This window comes from Erpetoichthys calabaricus, chromosome 8, assembly GCF_900747795.2.
Source record: "Erpetoichthys calabaricus chromosome 8, fErpCal1.3, whole genome shotgun sequence".
In the NCBI taxonomy this organism is placed as follows: domain Eukaryota; kingdom Metazoa; phylum Chordata; class Cladistia; order Polypteriformes; family Polypteridae; genus Erpetoichthys; species Erpetoichthys calabaricus.
Genome location: NC_041401.2, coordinates 32,426,402 through 32,452,472, shown reverse-complemented (window position 1 = coordinate 32,452,472; position 26,071 = coordinate 32,426,402). Strand labels below are relative to the sequence as shown.

The 26,071-nt window shown below is 43.0% G+C and overlaps 2 protein-coding genes across 5 annotated transcripts in view; one reads left to right on the top strand and one right to left on the bottom strand.

The window, feature by feature from the left end:
* The window catches only part of LOC114655440 (protein TANC1-like), a 569,281-nt gene extending 566,492 nt beyond the window's left edge, over window positions 1–2,789 (top strand). For all 4 annotated transcript variants that reach the window (XM_051930575.1, XM_028806429.2, XM_051930574.1 and 1 more), the window contains one exon: window positions 345–2,789. In XM_051930575.1, the coding sequence (XP_051786535.1) occupies window positions 345–1,785 (1,441 nt within the window). In that variant the 3' untranslated portion in view covers window positions 1,786–2,789. The remainder of the gene's footprint in view (window positions 1–344) is intronic.
* A 4,105-nt stretch (window positions 2,790–6,894) lies between these two features.
* Window positions 6,895–26,071, bottom strand: part of wdsub1 (WD repeat, sterile alpha motif and U-box domain containing 1) — an 87,549-nt gene continuing 68,372 nt past the window's right edge. Inside the window, exon 12 of the mRNA XM_028806428.2 lies at window positions 6,895–7,857. Within this exon, the coding sequence (XP_028662261.1) occupies window positions 7,670–7,857 (188 nt within the window). The 3' untranslated portion in view covers window positions 6,895–7,669. The remainder of the gene's footprint in view (window positions 7,858–26,071) is intronic.

Below are 26,071 nucleotides of genomic sequence, written 5' to 3'. Positions count from 1 at the left end.
GCAGAGCAGAGGGAGGGCTCGCTCAGGGACGTCCCAGGCGTGTTATTATTCTCGAGATGTGCGGTTGGAAACGCTTTGCATTTCCATTTAATCCTCGGTAATCTAAACCAGATTTCAGACCACAAATAGTAGAAGACAACTGGAACAGCAGCCTGAACTGGTGGTCTATCTCTGAGTTTACGGCCCACTGAGTTGGCTGCGAGTTTTTGGTCCCAAGATGATGAAGTCTGACAATGGCTGTGTGCGTAGATAAGGGGCTTGAAATGGGATTCTGAACTAGTGGGCAGGTTGGGGGTGCGTAATAATTCTAATGATTGATTTTGTCTTTTATTGTATTTTCTCAGGCAATTTGCTGCTGCATTAGCAGACCTCAATGAGGCGGCCAAACTTTGTCCGAACAACCGGGAGATCAGGCGCCTGCTGGCCCGAGTGGAGGACGAGTGTAAACAGATTCAGAAAACTCAACAGAAGCAACAGGGGGCAAGCAGTCAGGTTGCCCAGGCCAATGATTCAGAGCACGAGGAAGAGGAAGGGCTGGACCACAGTCTGGAGAGTCAAGCTACAGTGGGCCACGAGGAGGCAGATGAAGAGGATGTGTCTCTGCAAGACGAGGCAGTTGCCTCGAGTGTCCAGCACCGGCATCAGAATCTACAAAACATCTACTCACTGAACAGAGAAGGAATGGGGGGATCACAGAGGAAGCCCAGGTCGTCATCTCCTTCAGGTCGGCAGGCACACAAGTACATGAGGGAGCCGATATCTCAGCAGGGTTTGGTCACACAGCCCACCAAGCAAGCCCAGATTGTTAAAACCAACCAACACATGAGCTCTCTGCACTCCAGTGGCAGGTGTGGAAAGAGTCAGTTTGGCATCAAAGCGGCGCCTCAGAACGCGCCTCACAGCCCTTTACCAAGCAGACACGTCTCGTCGGTTCTAAAGCCTAGCCTTGAGAGCACCTCCGGGTGTTTAGGTGGAGACGGAGAAAGATCTGCCACCTGCCCGAACGTCCAGCTTTCCAGTAACGAGACGCTGCAGTCTTGCTCATCACTGCAGTCCTTCTCCAGCGTGGCCAAGACAGCCGAGAGGTTGTCTGCCCACTCAGTGCCCTCCTTGGACCTGTTGGCTACGGCAAGTCAGGGGCTCTGCGAGACCAGAAAGGATTCATCAAGCGCAGCTCTGTCCACCTCCGGATCGCAGGCCGGCAGCATGAAAATCTCCAGTTCAACCAGCAGTCTGGCGTCCAGCAGCAGTTTGTCCGACAGCGGGAAGCTTCAGGGACCAGATGTTCGAATTAAAACCACGATGGAGAGCAAGGCTAAGCAGTGCCAGGGCGGGATGGCAGACTATAAAGCGAGGCCAACCCCGTTCATGGGAATCATGGATAAAACGGCCCGATTTCAACAACTGCAGCAAAGCCATCAGCAGAGTCGCAGCTGGCACAGCCATTCGACAGATGGCTTACTTACAAACACTCTGTCTGCCGGGCAGGCTCAGGCCATCAACTGTGAGTTGCCGTTTGCCAAGGGCAGCGCTTACCATGACCAGATTAAAACGCCGTCTCAGGGTCCCGTGGGAAGCCTTCACAATGGAATGCACTCCAAAGAATTTGGGGAAAAATTCTGCCAAGCGGCCACCTGTTTCAAAGACACCAAGCCAGCTGTGGCCACCCTGCATTCTTTTCCGGACAGTAAATCGAAGCAGCAGCCTCATTTAATACGAGATAATCCTGCCCTTCACATTGCTTCTATGAAACCAAAGCGATCGTTCATCGAGTCAAACGTGTAACAGAAACGGCCGGAGGGACTCTAGCGTGCGAGATTTCTCTTTTCATAATATCTCGAGCTACGTCTTTTACAATGAAGCTATTTTTACTTTCTATTGTTGGTGTAAATAGTGACGACCACAGGCAGTATTTAGACTGGTACTCCTTTTGTAACTAACAGCCGTTTGTAGGCTCCTTCACTTCTGTTACAGGCGCATGCTTACGACATGGCGGCACAGCTGGATATTGCACTGATTCCTAAGTAACGTGGCATGTAGACACACAGGAATGAACGAACGAAAGAAAGAAACAGAGTAACGGCACTTTATTTGTTCAGAGTTTATGCCTTCCCGGTGCTTTCCGAATTCTTCAAATGTATAATCAGACTTTGTTACTGACGCGAGGGGGACGGCGTGGAGTGCCAGCGAGGGTCCGAGCGGTGGCAGAAGGGCATTTATCGTGTTTGCTTTTAGTCGGGTGTTTCAGGTCCTCATTTTTGTAAAATACTGTATAATTCCTTCTGTTACGGGAAGGTCAGTGTAAGTGTAACTGATTTGTTTCAAAATGTCTATTTGAGGGATTTTTGCACAGTTTTCGGTTGATATTGTAAGATTCTAAGTATTTTCTTTTCATACTTGTGTACATGTTTGTATATTTTATAAATTGCTCTATAATGTTCTGCTTATTGTTGCTAAATAGAATAATTTATTTACCACTATACTTGCTTGACCATTTGTAAAAGCAATATATTTCTATAGTTATTTTTGCACAATCTATAGAAGACATTTTCAGAGATCACTTTGGAGCTTTTCTTGGTTTGAAATGCATGCAGCCGTGGATTTCTTCCCCAATTATGATGTGGATCACAGTTTGTCAGCTGGGTTTCCTTTTGCTGTATGTTTAATATGTACGTTATATGGAATTATTGGAAGTTTCAGTATTGTGGCCTGTATTACCTGTCACCACACGCTGTACTAGTACTGTACTGCCATAACAAAAAGGGAAACAATAAAACTCCCCGTCAACATGCTGGGCTCCAGTCTGTGTGCGTGTCACGTTGTGCCTTCTCATTAAACCCTCTGGCTCACTTGTCATCGGCGTACCCTGGTGATGTCCTCAGTAAGCAGGTTTGTCCTCCATGACCCGAGTGCCACTACACAGCAGTCAGTGTCACCTGTCCTCATAAGAACGAGGAGACCATTCAGCCCTATCAGGCTCGTCTGTTTAGCTCTTAGCCAAGCTGTCTCCATATCTCATCCAGATCCTTCTTCAAGGTTGTCAAGCTTTCTGCTTCAACTCCATGGCTCGGTACTTTGGTCCAGACTCCTGCAACTGTTGGCCTAAAGAGGAGCCTTCTGGCTTCAGTCCTAAATCCCTTAATCCCCACTGGTGTCCTCGAGTATGTGATTCACCCCTGAGCTGCTGGTTCTACTGTCTCCTCTGCTCCGACTCTGTCACAGTAGGCCAAGTCCTTAAGTCCCATGATGCACCTGGCTTCTCTCTGCACCGCTTCAGGTGCTGCTCTGTCTTTCTTGTAATGTGGCGACCAGAACTGCACACAGGACTCCAGATGTGGCCCCAGTGGTGCACTGCAGTGTCTCATCGCTCTACAAAGTAACATCTTCTGGGAGTTCACAGCGTGCAGTTTGTGTATTTACAAGTACGCCAAGTAAATAATTCAGTTCAGGGGTCAGACTTTATCCTGGCAGGACTGGGGTGGGCCCTGTGACGCGTACACCTAGAGTCGCATTGTGGCCATGCAAGATGAGGCAGCAGGCCAGCACATCCTTTGGGATGTGGGAGGAAAACCCATGAAGTCATCAAGGACTTCTTTTATAAAACTTTACATGAATTCAATTGCATGGCAGGAAAAAAAAAAGAGAGAATGTGTACGGCAAAAAAAAATCTGATTTACAAAACCTGGCGCATGCACATTTGTACACACTTCACCCTTCATAAATCAGTCGCCTTGTGAATGTGCATACGTGAAGGCACCTTACCAACAAGTCGGCCATCACGTCTCAAAATTAAATGAATCACAGGTTAACCAAGGCCACCGAGCCACAAGGATCGCCAGTCCCATGTTGGCATCACAGATGACGTGCATGTTAATAGAATGTCACTGCTTATGATGAAAAAAAGCAGCTTCATCTCACTAGGTGCCCTTACTGCAATATGAGTTTTATTAAAGTGCACCAGTTACATTCGGATAATGGACACTGGTGCAAACTGCCTTTGTATATTGGTACCAACATGTCATGTTATATGTGTGTGCACTCACACAATATGAAAAGGCAGCACTTCGTCAGTCAGTTAAAGACATCCAGCACAGCGGGCACGACAGAGTGAAGCCTGCCTGACATATTCCTGACTTGTCCGCCAGTTCACTGAGAAGTGACAACAGGTGGTCTAAACTTCTTCAGTGCAAACACGCAGCATTGGTCCTCTTAATAGGGAACTGCAACAGAGTCTGTACATCGTGTTTAAACTCTCGAGGTGCAATACGCTTGTCGTGTTAACGCACATTTTAATAATGCATGACTTGGTGACATGCAATATGAAACATTTAGCTGGGTTGGCTGATCGAGGGTGTCACATACGCACAGGTCAGAGTCGCTGTAGACATACAGACAGACACTGGGACAGCAGTGCCACCCACTGCACCACCCAGTATCCAAGGGTAACCTCCCTTTAATGTGCCATTGTGCTGGGGTCGCTGTAGAGGAGGTGCAGCACAGAATTGTGGGGGCTGAGGCAGACAGAGAGCTCCGCTGATATCACCTACAGGGAGTCTCTGCACACGCAACCAGGGGAGTTCGACCTTTAGTTCATGCTGTAAAGAGCTGCTTCTGAGGGTCTCTGGAATGTTCTCGACTGACCACCAGCAGTTTATAATACAGTGCAAAAGATGTGACCTGGGATGGACCGGGACGGTGCAATTCAATGACAAGACATGGACGCTGCTGTGCTCACTTTGAATCAGCAGACCTCCGCGTTGAGACAGAAATGTGAGGCCGCTCTGCACTGCCATTTCTAACTTCAAGCAGCAGGAAGGCTCGGCTGTTTTTGTTTTTTATTTTTTTGCTGTATAAAGCATCCATTCATGCTTCAACAAGCTTATTCAGTTCATGGCTGATTCCTGTCTTGGGTGCATCGGCACCAACAAAATATGCAAAGTTACAACCTCGAATGGGATGAGAGTTTATCCACGGTGGACAAGGGCCCACTGCAGGTCTCTGAGGTACGAGAGGAAAGCCCATGTAGAAATGGCGGGACGGTGCATAAGATTTGAACACAGGGCTCCTGAAGACAACATCAGCTCTGTCCCGTCCCTCACTCAGTGTTTCACAGATCACATTTTCACTTTTTTTCCCGGGTTTACCTTGGTTAGGTGGTCCCTTCCACAGCCCCCTGCAAGTCTTTTTCCTCCAACCTCCACAGACCTTGGCGTCTTTTGCGGTGAGACCCATTCTGTTCATATCATCCAACATTTTGTGCCGTGTGACCATCGCCATATTTTTTTTATTTAATCTCATGTCTTCATGGAAAACCGAGACATGATGTTCGGTGGCTATGGTGACCAATTCAAGTGCTCGTTCACGTCTGAGCCCATTCTGCTTTAGTTCACGAGAGCAATTTCTAGAAAAAGTTAAAAATAAACACATTTGAGACGCTGTGAGCCTACGCCTGGCAGACATAACGTGGATTGTGCAACACAAGTAACCTGAGGCTTTTTCATATTGTTTGCTGTTGCCCAGCGTTGGTCACCACAGACACCTATAATGTCAATAACTTTGTTATCTCTGTTCTGCATTAAAACATTTGGCATTTTTTTGTCCATCACTAAAAACTGCATGGTATGTATAAATAAATATATATATATAATTTGAGGGTGGAGATTTCCATTAAAGTAGTGTTTCTTAACCTTTTCTTCTTACTATCCAATCTTGACCTTCTTGGTCCACGATGACCATCAGATTGTTCCTCCTTGGAGAATCTCTGCAGACCACCACCGTGGAGCAGTGTCGATTGCTTCAACGGTCCATGGCAACCCATCACGAGACGCTCTGCAAACCGTACGTGACGCTTACCCGTTGAATACAACAGCGAGGCACGAGCCGGAGCAACACAACAGACGGGACCACCAACTCCACTAATAGAGGAAGAAACTGTGCCAGCAAAGCTCTGCAGGGAACCACAAAAGTCATGTCTCATAAAACGTCTGATGAAGGAAACTGAAGATGTCTGCACCAGCATCAGCTATGATGCCAACAACTGCCTTGTACAGCAACTCGGGCTGGCAATGTTAATGGTTTAAAAAAAAAAAAAAAAAAAAAACAGCATGGCAGCCTGACGTAAGAGGTCTGCAAAGGGGTCCACAGTTGTATCAGGCAGACCCCTCAGTGGCGTTGGACTGTATTGGGGGTCTGTGGAAGAGTAGGACAAGCACAGGGGACAGGAGTTTTAACCCTGAAAGAGGAAAGCGATGTGGGTGGCACAGTTACGTGATGGGGAGTAAGTGGGCCACAGATGAGAGGGAATGGCTAGAAAACACAAAATCTTAAATTCACTTTCATGAACTCCCCTCAGCGCTAGTTTGCTTAGCCATCATTAGTGTCCCCCAAATGGTAAAACAAGAAGCCAAATCAAAACAGCATGAGGACATTACAGCACATACGTGACACGAGGCCCAGCTTCTACAGACACAAGGAAGACTAAAGTGTCAGTGTGATGAAAATAAACCTCCAGTGGTCCACAGTCCTTGCAATAAACGGTGGGCTCAGGCCCACCAATGCCCCATTTCTGCCCCTTGTGCCCAATCAGTTGTCCCACACAGCAGTGTTGTCATACCTCACACATTTATGAACTCCGACTTACCAGCTAATGGCAGCTGCTGTTACCACTTAGTCGGCTGGAGGCCTTAGAAGTTCATTCTCAGGTCATCGCTGGGCAGGTAAGATTTACCCAAAGGCATCTGCCGTAATTTAGACTGTAACTCCAGAACTGCAATGAGGCAAACTACGTCTATAAATCTCCCTAAGCAGTAAAAAATACACCTTATAAAGAATTAATACTGCCCTTCAGATTACTGCTTCTGTGAAGACGGATCAGAAAGCGCTAAAAAGGCTTCATTTTGAATTCACTCATTTATTGGAGTCCAATACTACAATACAAGAAGAGCTACAAACAGAAACTCAAATGGCAGACGATGTTATTCTCAAGTACTACATTAGGTCACCGTGAGGCTTTTACTGTGTGTTTAAAAATCAAACGATTAACGGTTGCTGGACAAAGACAACATACAACAGGCCACATGTGTTAATCCAAGGAAAAATATACAATATATAAAGACTGACTGAAGAATTTTCTCTATATTTTCTTGGTTATTCACATCAGCACATTTAAACTGAGAATTGTGAATCGACGCAGATATTTAAGACTCGCAGAATTTTGAGAGATTTAGACCTTTCATGTCCTGTAGCTTTACATTTAGCCTTTTCTTACTTTGTTCCATGAAATGAGAAAATCTTTATATTGGGATGCTAATATTATGTTTAGTCATTTGATTTCCTTCACTGGTGCCTTTGTCATTGTCACTATAAGTGTCCCTATTGCATGAACAGTGTCGAGTATTCCATTCATAAAGCAATTGTGTAAATTATGATTACCGCAAGCCTACTGCATAATCATCACTCCTGATTGCGCCCCTGTCATTGTGGTCCTTACCTTTTCAGAACTAATTTTACGACAACAGTACAAAGTGATAACAAAACGAAAGGCTGGCATTCTTATATAGTGGCAATAACAACCTTCTGTGTGATTTTTCGCTAGAGTAAGAATCCCTAAAGTGCTTTAAGACCCCCATATTCACGCAGAGCCAAGTCGGGCTCGGTGCACACTCAACCCTCAGCTAAGCTTAGAGGCGTCTGATGGAGTGCACAGTGACTGGCTCTGAAGCCAGCGATTGATAGCCATTTTAAGTGTCCTATTAGGAGTCATACAAGTTGACTTCAGCTGTAAATTTGTCATGGGGCTCGAGTGTTTCTTAGTGTTGATCCAGCTTTCAATAGCCGTCCTCTCATAAGAATAGCCATCTGTAAAGGGAAAAAGAAGGAAAGGCATTAAGATGACAACAAAAGAAAGAATACTGTTCTCCTCAACTGGTTCAAAGAAAATAAACATTTTCATTTCCTACAGGACAGCTCGGTGCTGCAGTGGTTAGCAGCCTGCTGGGATTGAACTCCATTCCCAGTTTTGTGTGTGTGGAGTTTGTACATTCTACTCGTGTCAGGGTGGCTTTTCTTCTTCATGAATTAAAGGAATATCACACCCAAAATGATATATTTTTTAAATATGTTACAGACCCCTTGTAGATTATGGTGAGAAATATTTTTTATGTCATATTTTCATGGAGAACACAGACAGCAAAGTTTCTGATACAATGGGAGTCTATGGTAACCAATGCTGGACCACAGCAAACAATACAGGAAAGTCCATGAAACAATCTCATGCTTCTCATGTCACATAATCCACGTCATGTCATCCAGCTGTATGCGCATAACAGGCAAAGCACATGCATGTTTTATTAAAACATTGTTAAATAAATACTTGTAGACAATCAAAGCAGTAGACACTGAAGAAATGTGTTTTAAATTGAAGACAGGACTGTTGGCCAGTGAATGAGGCGGAGAGGCGCTCTTTAATTGAAATGTCTGATCCCGTGATAAACCATGCAGGTTAGGTTGATTCCAAAGTGACTGAGTGTGAGTGTGTGTGCATAAATAGGGACCTGGGACGGACTGGCAACTGTCCACGACTATTTCCAGCCTTGTGCCCAGTGTTGCTAGGTCCCCCCTACGACACTGGACTACATTAAGTGGGATTGAGAAAGGAATGAAACAGCTTCCTACGATGAAGAGTTTTGAAAGAATTGTTTCAGATCAAAGAGACGGCCACACCACGGACAAGCAGAACAGGAGACTATGCCCGCATGGAGGCACACAGAGTCATCTGACACAGCACAAGTACCTAATGAATTTTGTGTATGTCATTTGGCTTTTTTGACACACTACAGCCCAATTTAAATAAATAAAAACTGTAATAAGTCCACTGTGTGTTCACCTCAGGTTGGTCCTAATGATACAGAGAAAAAAGCAGTTTAGCCAGCCAAGGTAAAGCGACTTTCCTACTGTCCAGCAGGTGGCAGTAAAGGTGCTAACATTGCTGCCCCGCTCAAGATGCCTCATTCAGCCCTCAAATGTGGCAGTTAGGGAATGCAAGTCCACGGCCAACTGGCCTTGCTGCTTTGCAATATTGTGGAGACGGAGAATACTGAAACACAAAGTAGCAACTAGAGGCTCGCTAGATGAGAGTGCCGCAGTGTTAAGCTGAAAAACAAGGACGTATGCTGAAGGACCTGATGACAACAACCAAGCATACGGTGACACCTTGAGCAGCTTCATCTATTGCACTGACAGATAAAGGAAGGAAGGAAGGATGTGGCACTAAGAGCCATTACTGTAAAAAGAGGGACTTCCTAAGAACTGATAGACAGCTGTATAATAACTAACCAATCAGATGTTTAATTAATATGTTGACATACTTTGTGATCTACTGAATTCAATGAAAACAAGTACATTTTACAATACTTCATTATAGTTTAAGAATGGAGACTTGCAATCGAGAAGACACATTGCTGTAGCAAAGAGAGAAGCTGTTTTGACCAAATAACAGCCATTCTTCTCCCAATAAGAGAGTGAGAGACGAGCCCTACTTCATCGCCTGCCTTTGAATTTCAGTGTCACCCTTGGCTTCTGTATATCCTTGTGGGAAGTATCCTTAAATATTTATATTTAATTGTTACAGTTGATTAAGCATACTGCTTTGGTAGAATCTGATGTAAGTGCAATGATTAATTCCATTGATCAAATTTAACAAGACTACAGCTGTCTAAAAAGGACATGTGGGTTGTCATTACTCTGATATCTTGGGTACTGTGAGTGATGCTCTCATTCTAAATATACCACCATTGAGGTTTAGGAGAGCGAGAGGTGCAACTGTGCATGTGCTTCTGGTAAGTAAGCCAGCAGAGACAGACGGAGAGAGAACACCACTACTGTGGCTCACATTTAAAACAACAAATCCACAACTCACTGTAAAACTAATACCAATGTAAAAGGTTTGTGCTTGAAGTGCATCAACTCAACCCAGCAACCAATGAGCAAAGCACAAGCGACTGCCAGCTGGGCGACAAGCATTACTGAGAGGCCACCAGGATGTATTCTATATTAGTGACAGCGCTGCATCACACTACCCATTCGGGTCCAAGCGTTTTCTGGCTCATTAGATTTCAAAAACATCAGGCAGCTCATCCATTTTACTTCTTAATTGTTTCACTCACTTTTTAATATAAATGAAACAATGGAACCTACATTTTAGTTTCAACTTTTGGTACAGCATTTTAACGTGGAAGATGAATTGCTGCTTGTAGTTCCACGTTTCATTATGTGATCTAATGGATTTGTGAAGGACTCCAAAATTTGGGAGTAGCCAGAAGGGATTTTTTATCAATTTCACCAGAGATGACACTATTTTAAATTTTACCATGACAAATCAAAACTTTAAAAATGTATTTTTGCTTGATGGCTCATATAAGTAGACTGAAATACAATTCGTGTGTGACCTTTATGATATCAGATGTACATGTTCCGTGAAGACCATGAATGGAAAATGTCAAAATCCCTTCCGTGATTTGCACTCAGAACCACAGATTATCACAATAAAGAGGTTAGTTTTTATTACATCTTGCCTGAAGAAGGGGCCTGAGTTGCCTCGAAAGCTTGCATATTGTAATCGTTTTAGTTAGCCAATAAAAGGTGTCATTTTGCTTGGCTTTTCTCTACATTCATAATGGCTAACACGGTACAACACCCTAGTATTGCAAAAAAAAAAAAAAAAAAATTCACACAAAAAGCAGCTTAAAACCCAATGGGAAAATCAAACTTGTCTGTGCCAGGACAGACAATCAATTCAACAACTAATTGACTTCTAAACCAGTACAGAAATACAAGAGTCGTAGCTGATCCTGGCAGAAATGTGAAGGAGACTTGGCCCAGTGCTGGACAGCTCACATGTTCACACAGAGCCAACACAGAGCTTGCAATGAAATGAACCTGCACTTCTTCTGGATAAGGGAAGAAAACCGATGACACAACTGTATATTCCCAAAAACTAATGCAGGCAGCTGATATCATTGTAGACATAATGTTCAAATAACTAAACATTTTTTCATATATTAAAATTGTGTTTTTTCACAGAACAATAATAGTCTTCTGTTTGGTCATCATGAGGTCCTTGAGATGTCAATTTACTTGTCCAAAGAACTTTTCAGATCACACTGTACAGCAGCCACTCTGGAAAATGTCAAAATCAGCTCTTCTTGGCTGTCTCAATTTAATCCATCTCTATAAATATATGAAGTATTCTTAATTACATACAAAATTAACTTGGCGATGATGGCAATATGAAAAATAAAGCTGACATACATGCTGCTTAACACAACCAGCAGGGCCATTTCCATGTACAATTGTTGACTGTCCAAACAGGGAAAGAACCACATTCAAAGATCCCTTGTATCACTCCAAAAAATTCAAGCAGTTTTAAGAATGCCATTCACAGGATCACATCCTCCATGATGACCCTGAACACAGACACCCAACCTTGTTCACCTCTGACTGTGTGGCCAGACATAGCTCCTCTCTGTCTACATTACATCCTGGTGCATCAGTTGCTCACCCAGGTCTACATGGGACTACAAAGGGTGGTAAAGTGGATGTAAGTAAATACTGGCACACAGCTCCTTCCTATTAAAGACTTTTACTACACATACTGCCCAGGATTATTTGGGACTTGAGACATCTCTCAGGGAGTATTAGAACTCAAACAACGAAATTCAGGGTCAGTTTTATCCACATGTCGTTTGGTTACTCATACTGACCACTGCATGTCTGTGTCTTGTTAATATACAAGCTAAATGATAATTTATTATCATTTGATGACATCTCATTGTCTTTTTGTTTGAAGTCTGTATTGTATTACTGACACTAGTCTGCAGGGTACATGCAAAGACAAATTTCAATGTATTGCGTATACAATAAGCTTGCACTTGAACTTATGAGGCACTAGCTGTTAGGTAGACGGACCTGATAAAGTAGCTGCTAGGTTTATGGTAATGAAGTGTAGCGGCACAATGAAATCTGGCAAACTTGTGCCACTCTATTTTATTTCAAAACCAAGTTGCTTCTTGTTCTGTTTGAGGAATTGCAGACCACTGTGTATCCTAACATGCTATTTATGACAAAAACGATATGGAAATTATATTTTGAAAAATGATGTTACATTGAGACCAGCACAGTGGGCAGTTGTTAGACCTGCTGCCTCAAAGTTTCAGTGTCTTGAATTCAAATCCGTGCCTGGTTGTTATCAGTATGTAGTTTGCGTATTCTCTCAGTGTCTCCATTGTTTTTTCTACAGGTTTCCTCACATACCTCAGAAACATGTAGGTTAGTCTAACTAACGAATCTCCAAGTCTGACGGTGTGTGTGTGTGATTGCACCCTGCATTGGACCGGCACCCAACCACTGGTGGTTCCTGTCTTGACCCATCTTTTTCCCGGGATAAGCACCAGTTCTTTAAACCCCTGCAGTTCATAAGTGAGGTTAAAATGAATGGATGTAATGCTAGTGTGTTTCAGTTTCAAATGTGTTGTTGCCTTTACCAAAGTGTGCTGACCTGGCTGACATTCAGCATGTCGCTAAGCATTAAGGTGTGTTACGAGATTTAGTTATTTAGTTTAGTTATTTACTGATTTCAAAGTTGAAGCATTGTATATTTTTGATTAGTTCTTTAAAGTCAGTTTTCACTTTTATTAATGAAATATTTTTGTAACAATGAGTGATATTTAAACATAACAGTGATAATAAAATGTAATTACATGCGTTAGTAGCCTACATTAAATATTTGCTTATTAACAGCACTTTATAATCCATCCATCCATCCTCTTCCGCTTATCCGAGGTCGGGTCACGGGGGCAGCAGCTTGAGCAGAGATGCCCAGACTTCCCTCTCCCCGGCCACTTCTTCTAGCTCTTCCGGGAGAATCCCAAGGCATTCCCAGGCCAGCTGAGAGACATAGTCCCTCCACCATGTCCTGAGTCTTCCCAAGGGCCTGCTCCTGGTTAGACGTGCCCGGAACACCTCACCAGGGAGGCGTCCAGGAGGCATCCTGATCAGATGCCCGAGCCACCTCATCTGACTCCTCTCGATGCGGAGGAGCAGCGGCTCTACTCTGAGCCCCTCCCGGATGACTGAGCTTCTCACCCTATCTTTAAGGGAAAGCCCAGACACCCTGCGGAGGAAACTCATTTCAGCCGCTTGTATTCGCGATCTCGTTCTTTCAGTCACTACCCATAGCTCATGACCATAGGTGAGGGTAGGAGCGTAGATCGACTGGTAAATTGAGAGCTTCGCCTTGCGGCTCAGCTCCTTTTTCACCACGACAGACCGATGCAGAGCCCGCATTACTGCGGATGCCGCACCGATCCGCCTGTCGATCTCACGCTCCATTCTTCCCTCACTCGTGAACAAGACCCCGAGATACCTGAACTCCACTTGGGGCAGGATCTCGCTACCAACCCTGAGAGGGCATTCCACCCTTTTCCGGCTGAGGACCATGGTCTCGGATTTGGAGGTGCTGATTCCCATCCCAGCCGCTTCAAACTTGGCTGCGAACCGATCCAGAGAGAGCTGAAGATCACGGCCTGATGAAGCAAACAGGACAACATCATCTGCAAAAAGCAGTGACCCAATCTTGAGTCCGCCAAACCGGACCCCCTCAACGCCCTGGCTGCGCCTAGAAATTCTGTCCATAAAAGTTATGAACAGAATCGGTGACAAAGGGCAGCCCTGGCGGAGTCCAACTCTCACTGGAAACGGGTTTGACTTGTTGCCGGCAATGCGGACCAAGCTCTGGCACCAAGAGCCAGAGCACTTTATAATGTTGTAGTTAAAAATGGAGCCCACATAGTGGTGGTTGGCTAAATAACTTTCATATAAAGAATATTTCTTTTCAAGTAATGTGAAACTGGCACTGATTGATGTGCTATTATGGAAGATCTGTGACTAATGGCAAGTTTTTTTTAGCGAGGGGATCCCAAAAAGAGAAAAACTCAGTAACAACCCAAAGGTACTTAGTGCAGTACATACAATCCCTTCTTTCTCAGTAATAACACCATTACACTCAGTTAAACAAACTAAAAGCCTGTAACAATTCGTCTCGAGCGCTAACCTGAGATGATTACTACCACTAATCTGTCCTAGGTGACGGCAGATGATAAAAGGATAGGCCAATATCACACCACAATAAATTTCCCGTATACCCTTTATTCTACTCGAAACATTTCCTTAATACCAATACGTTTATAGCCCACAAAAACTATTGTAAATATCTATACTTACATTACATCAAATAAACAACAAAAAGAAATACAATCCCTTACACATGCACCCCGCCACCCTGAAATAACCCTTATATTGCAGCGCCACACACATATACATATATATACACAACAACAATATTCATTCCCTCAGTTCCCCTTCCAGAGATGATAAATAGCTCCACAGATTGTCCACTGTTCTGCCCTGCAACTGCCGGCAGGCAGACGAGGAGTCCTGAAAATTGCGGACTATAAGCACACTCCCCTCTTCGTCATGAAAGACATACAGTCAATCTTGCACCATGATAAAATATAGTAAGTCCTTTTGAAATAGCTCACCAGAGTCCGTAGCAAATAGCGGAACGTTCGATTCCCCAATCCAAAGAAGACCTTCCACCTTCTGACAGGACTGTAGGAGCTCCTAGGCTTTTTACATGGCCAGTGCAGTAGATGATCTGTATTTTAATTATCCGATGCTCTTCTTTCACCCTTTTCCTCCTCCCTCCTTCTCTCTTTAAAACGGCGTGCTTTATGCAAATGACTCCCCGAAAAAACAGTAAAACCGGAAGTTCCACCTCTGGGGCACCGCTGTCAATCTCTAGCTGTAAGAATGTTCCCCACAACACCTGATCGACAGCAGAAAACATTATCTTTATGTGGCAGCGCTACAAGCCAACTCATATTGATAAAATTATTTCAATAAAGTGAAATTACCAAAAGACAAATAACTATTAAAAAAATGAACAATACAGTACTAGCACAAAATCCAAACCAATGTTACCCTATGAAAGAAGAACAGTACCTGAAAAAGGTTCTCAATCTCTCTATTAATATTAGTTGATACATCATTTAATTAGAACTATCTATCTGGTCTACAAAAAAATATTTTTTGTTTGCTTCTGGGAACTTCAGAGCAGCTCTTTATTAAGTTTTTTACACTGATTTCATATATGAAATCAGAATTAAGCTAGCACGTCAGGTTTTTGAAATGCACATCATTGACGTTTTGACACTTTTGAATATCAATATAATAAATCAACAATATATCTGGAGTTTGGACTATGTCCCACCAAAATTGTTTTGATGTGTTTATTCTGAAAACAAACCAGAAGACGATACCAGAGACACATTAAAACATATTTATGTCAATTTACCACAATATAAAAGTGAGGTCAGCGTGCCCAAAAATGTTGGAGGCACTCGCTTTTGCGCTTGTACTGTACAGCCGTTTCTCTTTGCAAGAACCAACAGTAGTCACCCATCATGCTCGGAGTGAATTTTCCCCCCGATATCAGTTTTCTATCACCTTTATATCTTGATGATATCTTTCCCCATTCTCATCTCTGACATCGCTTAGATTTGATGGAAAAAAGTCAAGATGAGAATGTAAAAAAAGCGTCTTCAGTGACATTCTGGCTCCCGTAAGCTAATATACTTTCAACATATTCTCCACAAGCTCAGTATAATTCTCTGCTCTGTGACTGTCAAGAAAATTCTGGACAACCTGCATGAATGAGGGTGCCGATTCAGTTGGCTTCAGTTTCTTTTTGAACTCATCATCAAGCATCAGTTCACGGATTTCAGGGCCAACAAAAACACCTTCCTTAATTTTGGCTTCTCTTTTCTCGTAACCAAACTTATTTCTTAAATGCTGAAACGCATCACCTTTACTATCCAGTCACTCTACTTGTCCAAGACCTGGAACATCATAACTAAAAAATGGGACGTGCTGGACGAAAACGTTTTTCAGATTTGGAGTCAGCAAGTGAAATTTGTTAAAGTACAGGTGAAAGAATCCCAGTAGCAAAATGCTTGTTGACCAGTGATATCTAAGAATTAGGAAATATAATGTATATGTATAATGGGAATACCAAAGGTGATAACTATCTTAAAAGATTTTAATTTCAAACGCAAAATACACAGAAGAATAAACTGGCATCTGAGGCTGTAACCCCAACTCTCTGCGATATGTTAAACACCTAAGCAACTGCTTTACCACAACATAACCTCTAGTTCTGCTCTGTCCTTGCAATCTGTAGCACAAGTTGTTTGTAGTGCTTTTCATACACCCCACAGCTTGGATGCTTCTGTGTTTACAGTGTAGCATGCATAAAGACGACATGTTAGTTCAGTCTAAGCTTATTGAGAGGCACCTACAGAACTTCTTTCCTTTTCCATTCATTTCCAGATAGGTGATGTATTTTGTGTGTGTGTTTCTATATGAATGGCTTGCGTGCACACCTCCCCCTGGAGGGACAGAGATAAAAAGCAAAATTCACAAAATATGCAAGCTCAAAATGAAACAGTAAAATAATTCATAGTTGAATTCGCATAAAATGTTTCTCTGTTTTAAGCAAATTCACCAATGCTTTTCAATGAGGGATTATGAAATTTCAAAACTTTGTATAGTGAGGTCTGTTTGAGATATCTCAACAAAAGTTGAACTATCTTGACCATTTTTCTTGAAGAATAAGAGTACCAAATTTTAAAAAAAAAATGTTTCACTGGGGGTCAAGTTGTTTCATGCTGATAGACAGAAAGACAAGACACACAACAATTGCAATAGATGCTCCTCGCATGATATGCAAATGCACCTAAAAATGAGTGTCTAAGAGTCAAAAATGGGCTGCTTATCAGAATCCCACCCAGCCTTCTTTATCTTTTAATGTCACCAAACATGGTTACATGTGAGTTCATTAAAAGGATGAATATTAAAACAAATTTAAGGGTTGCCAGAGCCAGTGCCTATCCCATTTTAAATTTCAGACTTAAACACATCTACAAAGTCATGATTCAAAAATCATTTCTCAGGTCTTAATTGATACACATTTTAATAAATAATCAGATTATGGCAGAACATTAATATACAGTTAAAATTTCTGTTTTAAAATTCAGGGGAAATGACCCTGGATTGAGGCTACACATGTAAGCTAAACAGTTTGTGTTCCTTTAACAGCAAAAATGGAGCCGAAACTCAGTCCACCTCTCTGCAAAACAAACATGACTCCAGACAGAACAACTGAACAGAGGCGGCCAGCTCATGTCCCAGGGGACATCATCTCAGCTAGTTTATATTCCAGCTTTTAACTCCTCATTAACATGTTCATTAGCAAACGCTGAATGTGTCATCACCACACATTTTAAATAACAGCAAAACAGAGAATAGTGCTTTGACTCCAGCACTGGAATGGTACCAGCTTTATATCTCACTCATCCATCCATTCATGAGTCTTAGGGACACAAGAGGAAACCTAAGTATCTGGAAAATGTGCAAACTCCACACTGAAATTGACTAAACCAGGAAAAAACAGATTCCTGCAACTGCCAGGCAATGACCATAACTGCTGTGCTATTTCAGAATGTTCAGTGACCACATCCAGTTTAAGTCCTGCATGCATCTATTTTCTCCAACAGTTTGCAATCATTCTGAGCTGTAGGCAGGTAAAGTTAATCTCAGCAAAAGTGGATGAAAAGCAGTAATGCCACTTAACACAGAACACGAGATTAGACAGAGATAAAATAATATAAAGAGCAGAATCTGTAGTCTGGATATCAGGAAATATACTGTGGGCAATAAGACCCAAGCAGCAGAAGCAGTCTATGGCCACGGCTTCATTACAGCCTTCAGATGAAACACTAGGCTATCAGTTACTGGCTCTTCATGAGTCCTGCTCAACCAAAACAGGAAGAACAAATTAGGAGTTTCATATTATTTTTAGTGACAGTCTTTGGAAATCCAAAAAATTACTTATTCTGCTGGAATTCTTATGCAAAGCAACAAGTACAGTATTTTCTACTGACTGCTGCATACACAGTAACATGGTTATAGCAGCATAGGTCATCATCACTGAGTAGATCAGATGGAGCCCAGGCAGGTGACTCAACTGACTTGCACAGGGCAATATGTCATGTCATTAGAGCAGGCTCAATCAGTCCAGCACCCTGGATACTAGACCTGACACCCTGTTATTGTGCTTATCTTAAACTAGTTAGGCCTCACAAGCCCACAAATCTAAGATATTATGTCACTGATTTCTATACAACATGCCCCAGTGAGTCCAAATAGGAAGCATACAATTCATAAACTGAGAGCAACTAGTAGAAAGACAACCAGCAAAAATATATTACACTAGCGAACCCGCGGCGTACCATATGCCGCATAATCAGGCCGCTTTTTTAATGATTTTTAAGCATAGGGAGAAAATTAACATTTGAAAAATCGGTAGGTGCTCGGGCACGGAGGGCGGAATGGGAGGAGAGGGGAAGGATGCTCATTCTGCCCCCTCCGTCATGCTAGTCTGCTGATTTCTCATTTAGTATGCACTGCCTGCTCATGTGCCCACCCCCAACTCGTCACCCGAGTCGTTTTCCTGTTTGCACAGTCCACACGCACCTGTGAGTCACGTAGACTTTTCATTGTTCTTTGCGGTTTTGGCTGCTTTTCTATATATAATCCACCAAGTCACCCGACCACGGTATTAGCGCTTGGGGTGGGGGTGGGGGTGTGTGCGTACAAAGGGCAGGGACGTAATCAGTGTGAGCATATGACCCGCTAGCCAACCCGCGGTGTAGCATACGCCGTATAATTATGTATTGATGGGTGAACACTTCCTGAACGACACAGTTGTCCAAATAGAAGTGAAAACAAAATCAAGCCCGGTGCATTCTTTAACTGCCTTGTAGCACAGTGGTAGTGTTGCTGCTTTGCAGTAAGGAGACTGACCAAGATTTTGGGTTCCCTTCCCGGTTCCTCCCTGTGTCTTTGTGTTAAAGTAAAAGGCAAATTATCCACGACAAACAAACTGTTTTACACGCTGCATACCAACCCGCGCCGTACTATACGCTGCATAATCACAACGCTTTTTTAATGTTTTTTAAACAGAGGGAAAAAAATGAACATTTGCAAAATCGGTAACGCTGCTTTCAGTAAGTACAATGCACACGTGTTTAATTTGTCGGCCACTTTTTGCCAGCCGTCTTTTCTGGTTTGGGCTGCTTTTGCAGTGTTACTGCTTGTGCATATTAAATCGTGAAATCCTTCGAGTAACTAATTAACTAACTAACACCCACACACCCAGCTTGTGTGCAAAAAATGCGCCCGTTCTTTCATCATTTTGTTGCAGCCTATCAAAGACTTGCTGATCATGTTTTCTAGACTCAATATACATTGGCTTTTCACTCAGCGCGGGGGCGCGCATTCATCTCGGATTATTACATCTTGCTAGAATAATTTGCTACACGGCTGCGTTTGAAAAACCGAATTATCCCGGATGAGTTTCACCGGCATTAACGATTAGGAATCTGGTTGGAACAAAACCCTGCATCCACAGGGGTTCACCAGGACTGAGTTTGGGAAACTCTGTGAGGAGGGGTAGAGTTTCTGGGCGGGGCTTCGTTGTTCCTTTCCCATGGTTTTCGATGGTGGACGCGGTCAGGTGTCGTAACCGAAAAGGTGCATGTGGACTCCTAGCACAGACGAAAGGGACTAACTGGGTGGTCGGTGAGTTTTTGCGTCCGGGCACATGAGCAGGCAGTGTGAATGCCTAGAGAGCGAGGGTAGACGCGGGCCGGGGAAAAAGGAGTGTTGGTGGGTGGGGAAACGTCTTCCGTGTTCCTGCAGGACTATCTAAGAAGACGCATGTTTGTCGAGGATGCGGTGGACGCCGGTCGAGGAATAAGGAGTGTTGGTGGGCGGGGAAACGTTTTCCGTGTTCCTGCAGGACCCATCTAAGAAGACGCATGTTTGTCGCGGATGCGAATTGTTGTATGTAGCATGTAAAACAGTTTGCTATGGTGCACGCAGTCATGCGTCGTAACCGAAAAGTCAATGTGGCTCAGAGGTGCATGTGTACTGTAGCACAGACGAACATAAATGACGGCGTTTTTTCCGAGTTGTCGCGTCCGAGTTGGTGGGCGTGGCTCTGCGAGTTGTCATCGTATCCAATGGTCTTAGAGTTGGTGGGCGTGGCTCCTTCCTGCGTGCACCATTGGCGTCTTACTTGTCGGCGGTTTAGTGAATCCACGCCCCTTCCGGCGTGCTTTCTATGGGTGGCTACTTGTCGGCGGCTTAGTGAATTATATATATATATATATATAGACCTTCTGAGACTGGATGCACATTTCTTAAATGTGTACATTGCCACTTTCCAAAAACATCTTTCTTAAAATGCAAAAGCTTGGCTCTGTGGACCCACCAAATTTAAGACCAACAGGCCTAGTTTCTGTGATCCATTTTGGAGCAAGTTGTTGTATCACATGCTCTGCAACTTGGCTGAAGGGTCTTTGTCCTGTATGGTGCTGCCCTGTGTAAGGTACTTTAAGTACAGATAGTAAATAACCTCTATTACCCAAGGCCACTCATGAAGCCATTATTCAGATCTGACTCTTACCAATACGAAAAAAGATGGTGTTTAATCACTCCTTGCTAATGACACCATTGAATACCATAGAAGTCCTCTGGGGACGTGAGCTATGCTAACATGTAGTGGGACTATATTTCCCAGCCTGCCTCAGCCTGCTGTGCTGGGTCTGTCAAGAACCCTTAATGGCTTCAAGGATCAAAAATGATGCCAGTTTGGTCACTTTCTTTTTATAGTCAACTGTTTTTCACTGTTGCAGTAAATCACTTTCCCATAACCTTTTCTGGATTATAACCTCAACATCACTCTTGAGCATTACCAGTTTTTTGTTCTGGATTTTTAAATTCTTTGTTCATTATCTTGAACCTGTAAACTGGACAGTGTCCCTGTGTGTTAATAGTTTTCATGTTATTAATTATTTTGAATCATATGCCTTAGTGTCTGTGTGGGTTGGGTGTGTAAAGCACCAGGCTAAGAGGGTGTTCAGGCTTTCCTATTTAAAATAAATAAAGCACCGTTTTTAAAACACTGACTACTAAATACGAGTTATTTTGTAGTTGGTGATCTATTGACGGACACTTCCTACAAGTTACCTTGCAAATCACCTTCAGGGCTGTAGTGCGTGTACTGTACAAGCACATTCATGGTTAACATTCACAAATAAAGGATAGTGAGCATGTGAAATAAGAATGAAAAATCAGCATAACTTCACAGAACAGAATATTTAATTTACAGTTTTTTTTTTTTTTTCTTACTAGCCATGTTTTGGATAACATTTATTTTTCATAGAAATAATTTGCATATGCAGAAGCACAACCATCTGAATATCTTCATCTATCCATTTATGTTTTACAAGGGGGCTCCGCCCCCTGCTCGCTTCGCTCGCCTACCCCCGGCGTTGGGTATCCTGAAATACATTAGTCGAGCTCGTTCATTTTGGAGCCATGCCCGCTTTGCTTGCGGCATTTCAGACGCGCGTTGTAGGCGCCTGTGTTCATTGACTTTATCCAGGCAGGCTCGTGCTTGTATATCCGCCAGTCGAGCTCGTTCGTTTTGAACCCGTGCCTGCTTTGCTTCCGCAGTTTCAGACGCGCGTTGTAGGCGCCTGCGTTCATTGATCTTATCCAGGTGGGCTGTATTGTGTAAAGCGTTCAGTGGTTTGTACAATCCCAAGCAGCACATTATTCCTAACTTCACTCCGCAGTAGTGCCACTCACAATATGGCGGTGACGCCTGCGCCTTCCGTACTATCTTTGTGGACTTGTGGGGCCTCCATAGCCTCTTCCGTTTGAATCTGGGCTGCAGCGCAGAATCTTCTTTTTTGTGTGGCTGTGTCGTTAGTCGTTAGCTATGGGCGCGTTGTTGCTTCATTTCTCATTCACGTCAGTTGAGCTCTTTCGTTTTTGGGGCGTGACTCCTTCGTTCGCGGTGGATACGACTTCGCTTGCAGTTTATGAGACGTGCACTGTACGCGCCTGCGCAGTACGTCTCATGGTCCCATCGCCGTGTACCTGCGTCCATGCCATCTGGTTTACCATTCTCGGTTAGTAATATGGATATTTTGAGATGGATGGATGGATGGATAGAACTTTATATGCCCTCTGGGGAAATTTGCCTTTTTACGTAAGCTTTTTAAATAAATGAATAGAAAGAAAATGTTTGACTTGGCAGTTACAGCTGAAGTGAGGCATTATGCAGGCACATTTCTTTTGGTATAAAGGAATCGCAGTAGCATTTCCTGACACACTTTTGCTAAATGGTTCGTTGGATGAAATTACACAGTATTAGTGTGTCAAAGAGAGAAGATGTGCAGCATTGTTTACAATGGCATTCAGTTTTATTTTCATGCTCTCCTTTACTACACCCTCCAGGAGATCCAAAGTGCATCCCATAACTGAGCCTGCCCTTTTATCAGCTTGTTGATTCAGTGAACCTCTCTTAAAGTGATGTTACGAGCCCAGTCCAGCCCAGAGCACCACAGCATAGAAAATCGCTCTGGCCATCACAGAGTTGCAGAAGATGTGAAGGATGTCACTATCCACATTAAAGGAATGCAGTCTCCTAAGAAAAAATGAGTCTGCTCTGTCCTTTCTTATTCAGGTTCTTAGTGTTACGAGACCAGTCCAGCCTGTCATTGATGTGGACCCAAAAGCACCTGCGAGAGTGCATCATCTCTACATCCACTCCCTGAATGGTGGAATAGAAATAGAGGCTCCATGGTGTAGCAAAAGTCAATAACCAGCTCCTTTTTTCCTAACATTAGCAATGTTTTCTGTAACAAGAAACAAAGCTGTCCACCTGACTTCTACTGTATACTCTGTCTCATCCCCATTTATAGATTTGGGGGCCAAGGCCAGGAATGTTGGATATAAGATGAGAACAGCCCTAGAAGAGATGACAGTCAAGCACAGAGCTTAAATAAAACCATGATTTTTATATATCCATATCTGACCTCTTTTTGGCCATATTTATTCAAGTGATTTATTTATTAAAATACCTCAGTACTTAGGATATGTGATTAAATTAATTAAAAATTATTTGTTATAGCAAAAAATGTAAATATCCATAAAAAGAGCTTGCTCTGGGCAATCAGTGCATTCATTCAGATATCATGTTCTGATTAAATCTCTTACAGAAAGCAAATGTGAACACTGCAGGATTTGAGGTAAGACACATATTTGGAAAAATTCACTAATCAAGGAAAGGGAGAACAGCGCAACTGCTAATGTAATGAATTTTTCTATAAACACGTATATATTGTGACATGCTGCGTTGATGGCAGGCTGTCCTCATGTTTGTTTTTAATTAAATCGCTTACTGAGATGATCTGTAGCTGGAGAAGAAGCTTTGTGGTTGCAGCCTTTTAGTTTTTCTTTGTGGAAGAAATTTCCATGGCAACATCACATTTACTTATTGCTGAAACATAAAGTTGTTCAATTTATTCTTTCACACGATAATTGCATTCATTTTCAGTATCAGTACACTTTTTCTGAGCCTTTAAAATATAAGCAGTGCCCAGGTCAATGGGTGTTTGCTCCTTTGTAATCAGCACAGTAATTAATGAGCATTGCTTTCAGTAAGTTGAGCAGATGGTGAACTTTAACCTTGAGATCCTATTTACGAGTTTATGTTCCTTAACCTCCACGTAGGAGTGCTCTAATAATAAATGGTCATGCTACAGCTTAGTCTATCTATGTTCAGGTGGCATTTACTCCTCAGAATTGCTCTATCCATCCATCCATTTTCCAACCCGCTGAATCCGAACACAGGGTCACGGGGGTCTGCTGGAGCCAATCCCAGCCAACACAGGGCACAAGGCAGGAAACAATCCTGGGCAGGGTGCCAACCCACCGCAGGACACACACAAACACACCCACACACCAAGCACACACTAGGGCCAATTTAGAATTGCCAATCCACCTAACCTGCATGTCTTTGGACTGTGGGAGGAAACCGGAGCGCCCGGAGGAAACCCACGCAGACACGGGGAGAACATGCAAACTCCACGCAGGGAGGACCCGGGAAGCGAACCCGGGTCCCCAGGTCTCCCAACTGCGAGGCAGCAGCGCTACCCACTGCACCACCGTGCCGCCAGAATTGCTCTACCATAGCTTAATTGTTTCTTGTTTGTTTTAATCAATAGAATTGAACTAAAATAAAACCATTTAACACTATTTTTCACATTCCTGCAGAATTATTTAAAAATCATTTTACAAGTAGCTTTTATTATTATGTCACTTAAATGACTTAAACACTACTTGCTAAGATCACAATTAGAAAACATAGTTAAGCACTGAATCTAGAATGTCTTGTATAAACAGTGTGTATAAGAGGCCAGTGGAGGCTCAGCCTCCAAGCGCACAGTGAACTTCTGCAGCGGTGTGAAAAGTCAATACTGTATGATGTACCCCCAGATGGGCTGTTCCCAAGCCAGGAGTGAAGAGTGTCAGTCCTTTGGTTATTGTAAATGGAAAGGATGGTTAATGCACAACAAACAAGGGCTTTGTGTGATGATAAATCATAATAATGGATCCATTTGACATAACCAATTCAACCCATTCTAGTGTATACTACAAAATGGACCCTACCTCAGCAACCCAGAGTACACAAGGACATTTTCAAGTCACCAGTTTGCCCAAAACACATGCCTCTGACATGTTGAAGAAGCCACTATACCCAGGAAAATGTCCAGGAAGATATGGGGGAGGGAAACTTCACAAAGTGACTTAGCTGGGCTAAGCATCCTGGAGCTCTGAGAGAGCAGCATGAACCATTGCACTACCAGGTTATCCTCAAGTTAAGATCACTAATGATATATCACCCTGATGACTCTATTACAAATTACAAATGTTACCAAAAATTCATGAGCATCTACAATATCTAAATTTCAAATTATCAAAGTATCTGGACACAACTGACTTTTTAGTGAACGGGTATTGAAGTTTGTAAGGAGGTAGACTTATGTGCATGACGAAATTTTCCCAGATGTTCAGCATACATCACTGTACTCATGTAGTGAAATTATTGTGACAACTCCACTGAACTGATGTACAGCTGATTGCAATAAATTGAGTTTCCAAGCAAACCTGATTTGTGTTGTTCAATGGTTTTTGCAGCAAGTAAGCAAAACAGAAAACCTCCAAGATGCAGCAGATTTCCTATACAGTGGTGTGAAAAACTATTTGCCCCCTTCCTGATTTCTTATTCTTTTGCATGTTTGTCACACAAAATGTTTCTGATCATCAAACACATTTAACCATTAGTCAAATATAACACAAGTAAACACAAAATGCAGTTTGTAAATGGTGGTTTTTATTATTTAGGGAGAAAAAAAAATCCAAACCTACATGGCCCTGTGTGAAAAAGTAATTGCCCCCTGAACCTAATAACTGGTTGGGCCACCCTTAGCAGCAATAACTGCAATCAAGCATTTGCGATAACTTGCAATGAGTCTTCTACAGCGCTCTGGAGGAATTTTGGCCCACTCATCTTTGCAAAATTGTTGTAATTCAGCTTTATTTGAGGGTTTTCTAGCATGAACCGCCTTTTTAAGGTCATGCCATAGCATCTCAATTGGATTCAGGTCAGGACTTTGACTAGGCCACTCCAAAGTCTTCATTTTGTTTTTCTTCAGCCATTCAGAGGTGGATTTGCTGGTGTGTTTTGGGTCATTGTCCTGTTGCAGCACCCAAGATCGCTTCAGCTTGAGTTGACGAACAGATGGCCGGACATTCTTCTTCAGGATTTTTTGGTAGACAGTAGAATTCATGGTTCCATCTATCACAGCAAGCCTTCCAGGTCCTGAAGCAGCAAAACAACCCCAGACCATCACACTACCACCACCATATTTTACTGTTGGTATGATGTTCTTTTTCTGAAATGCTGTGTTCCTTTTACGCCAGATGTAACGGGACATTTGCCTTCCAAAAAGTTCAACTTTTGTCTCATCAGTCCACA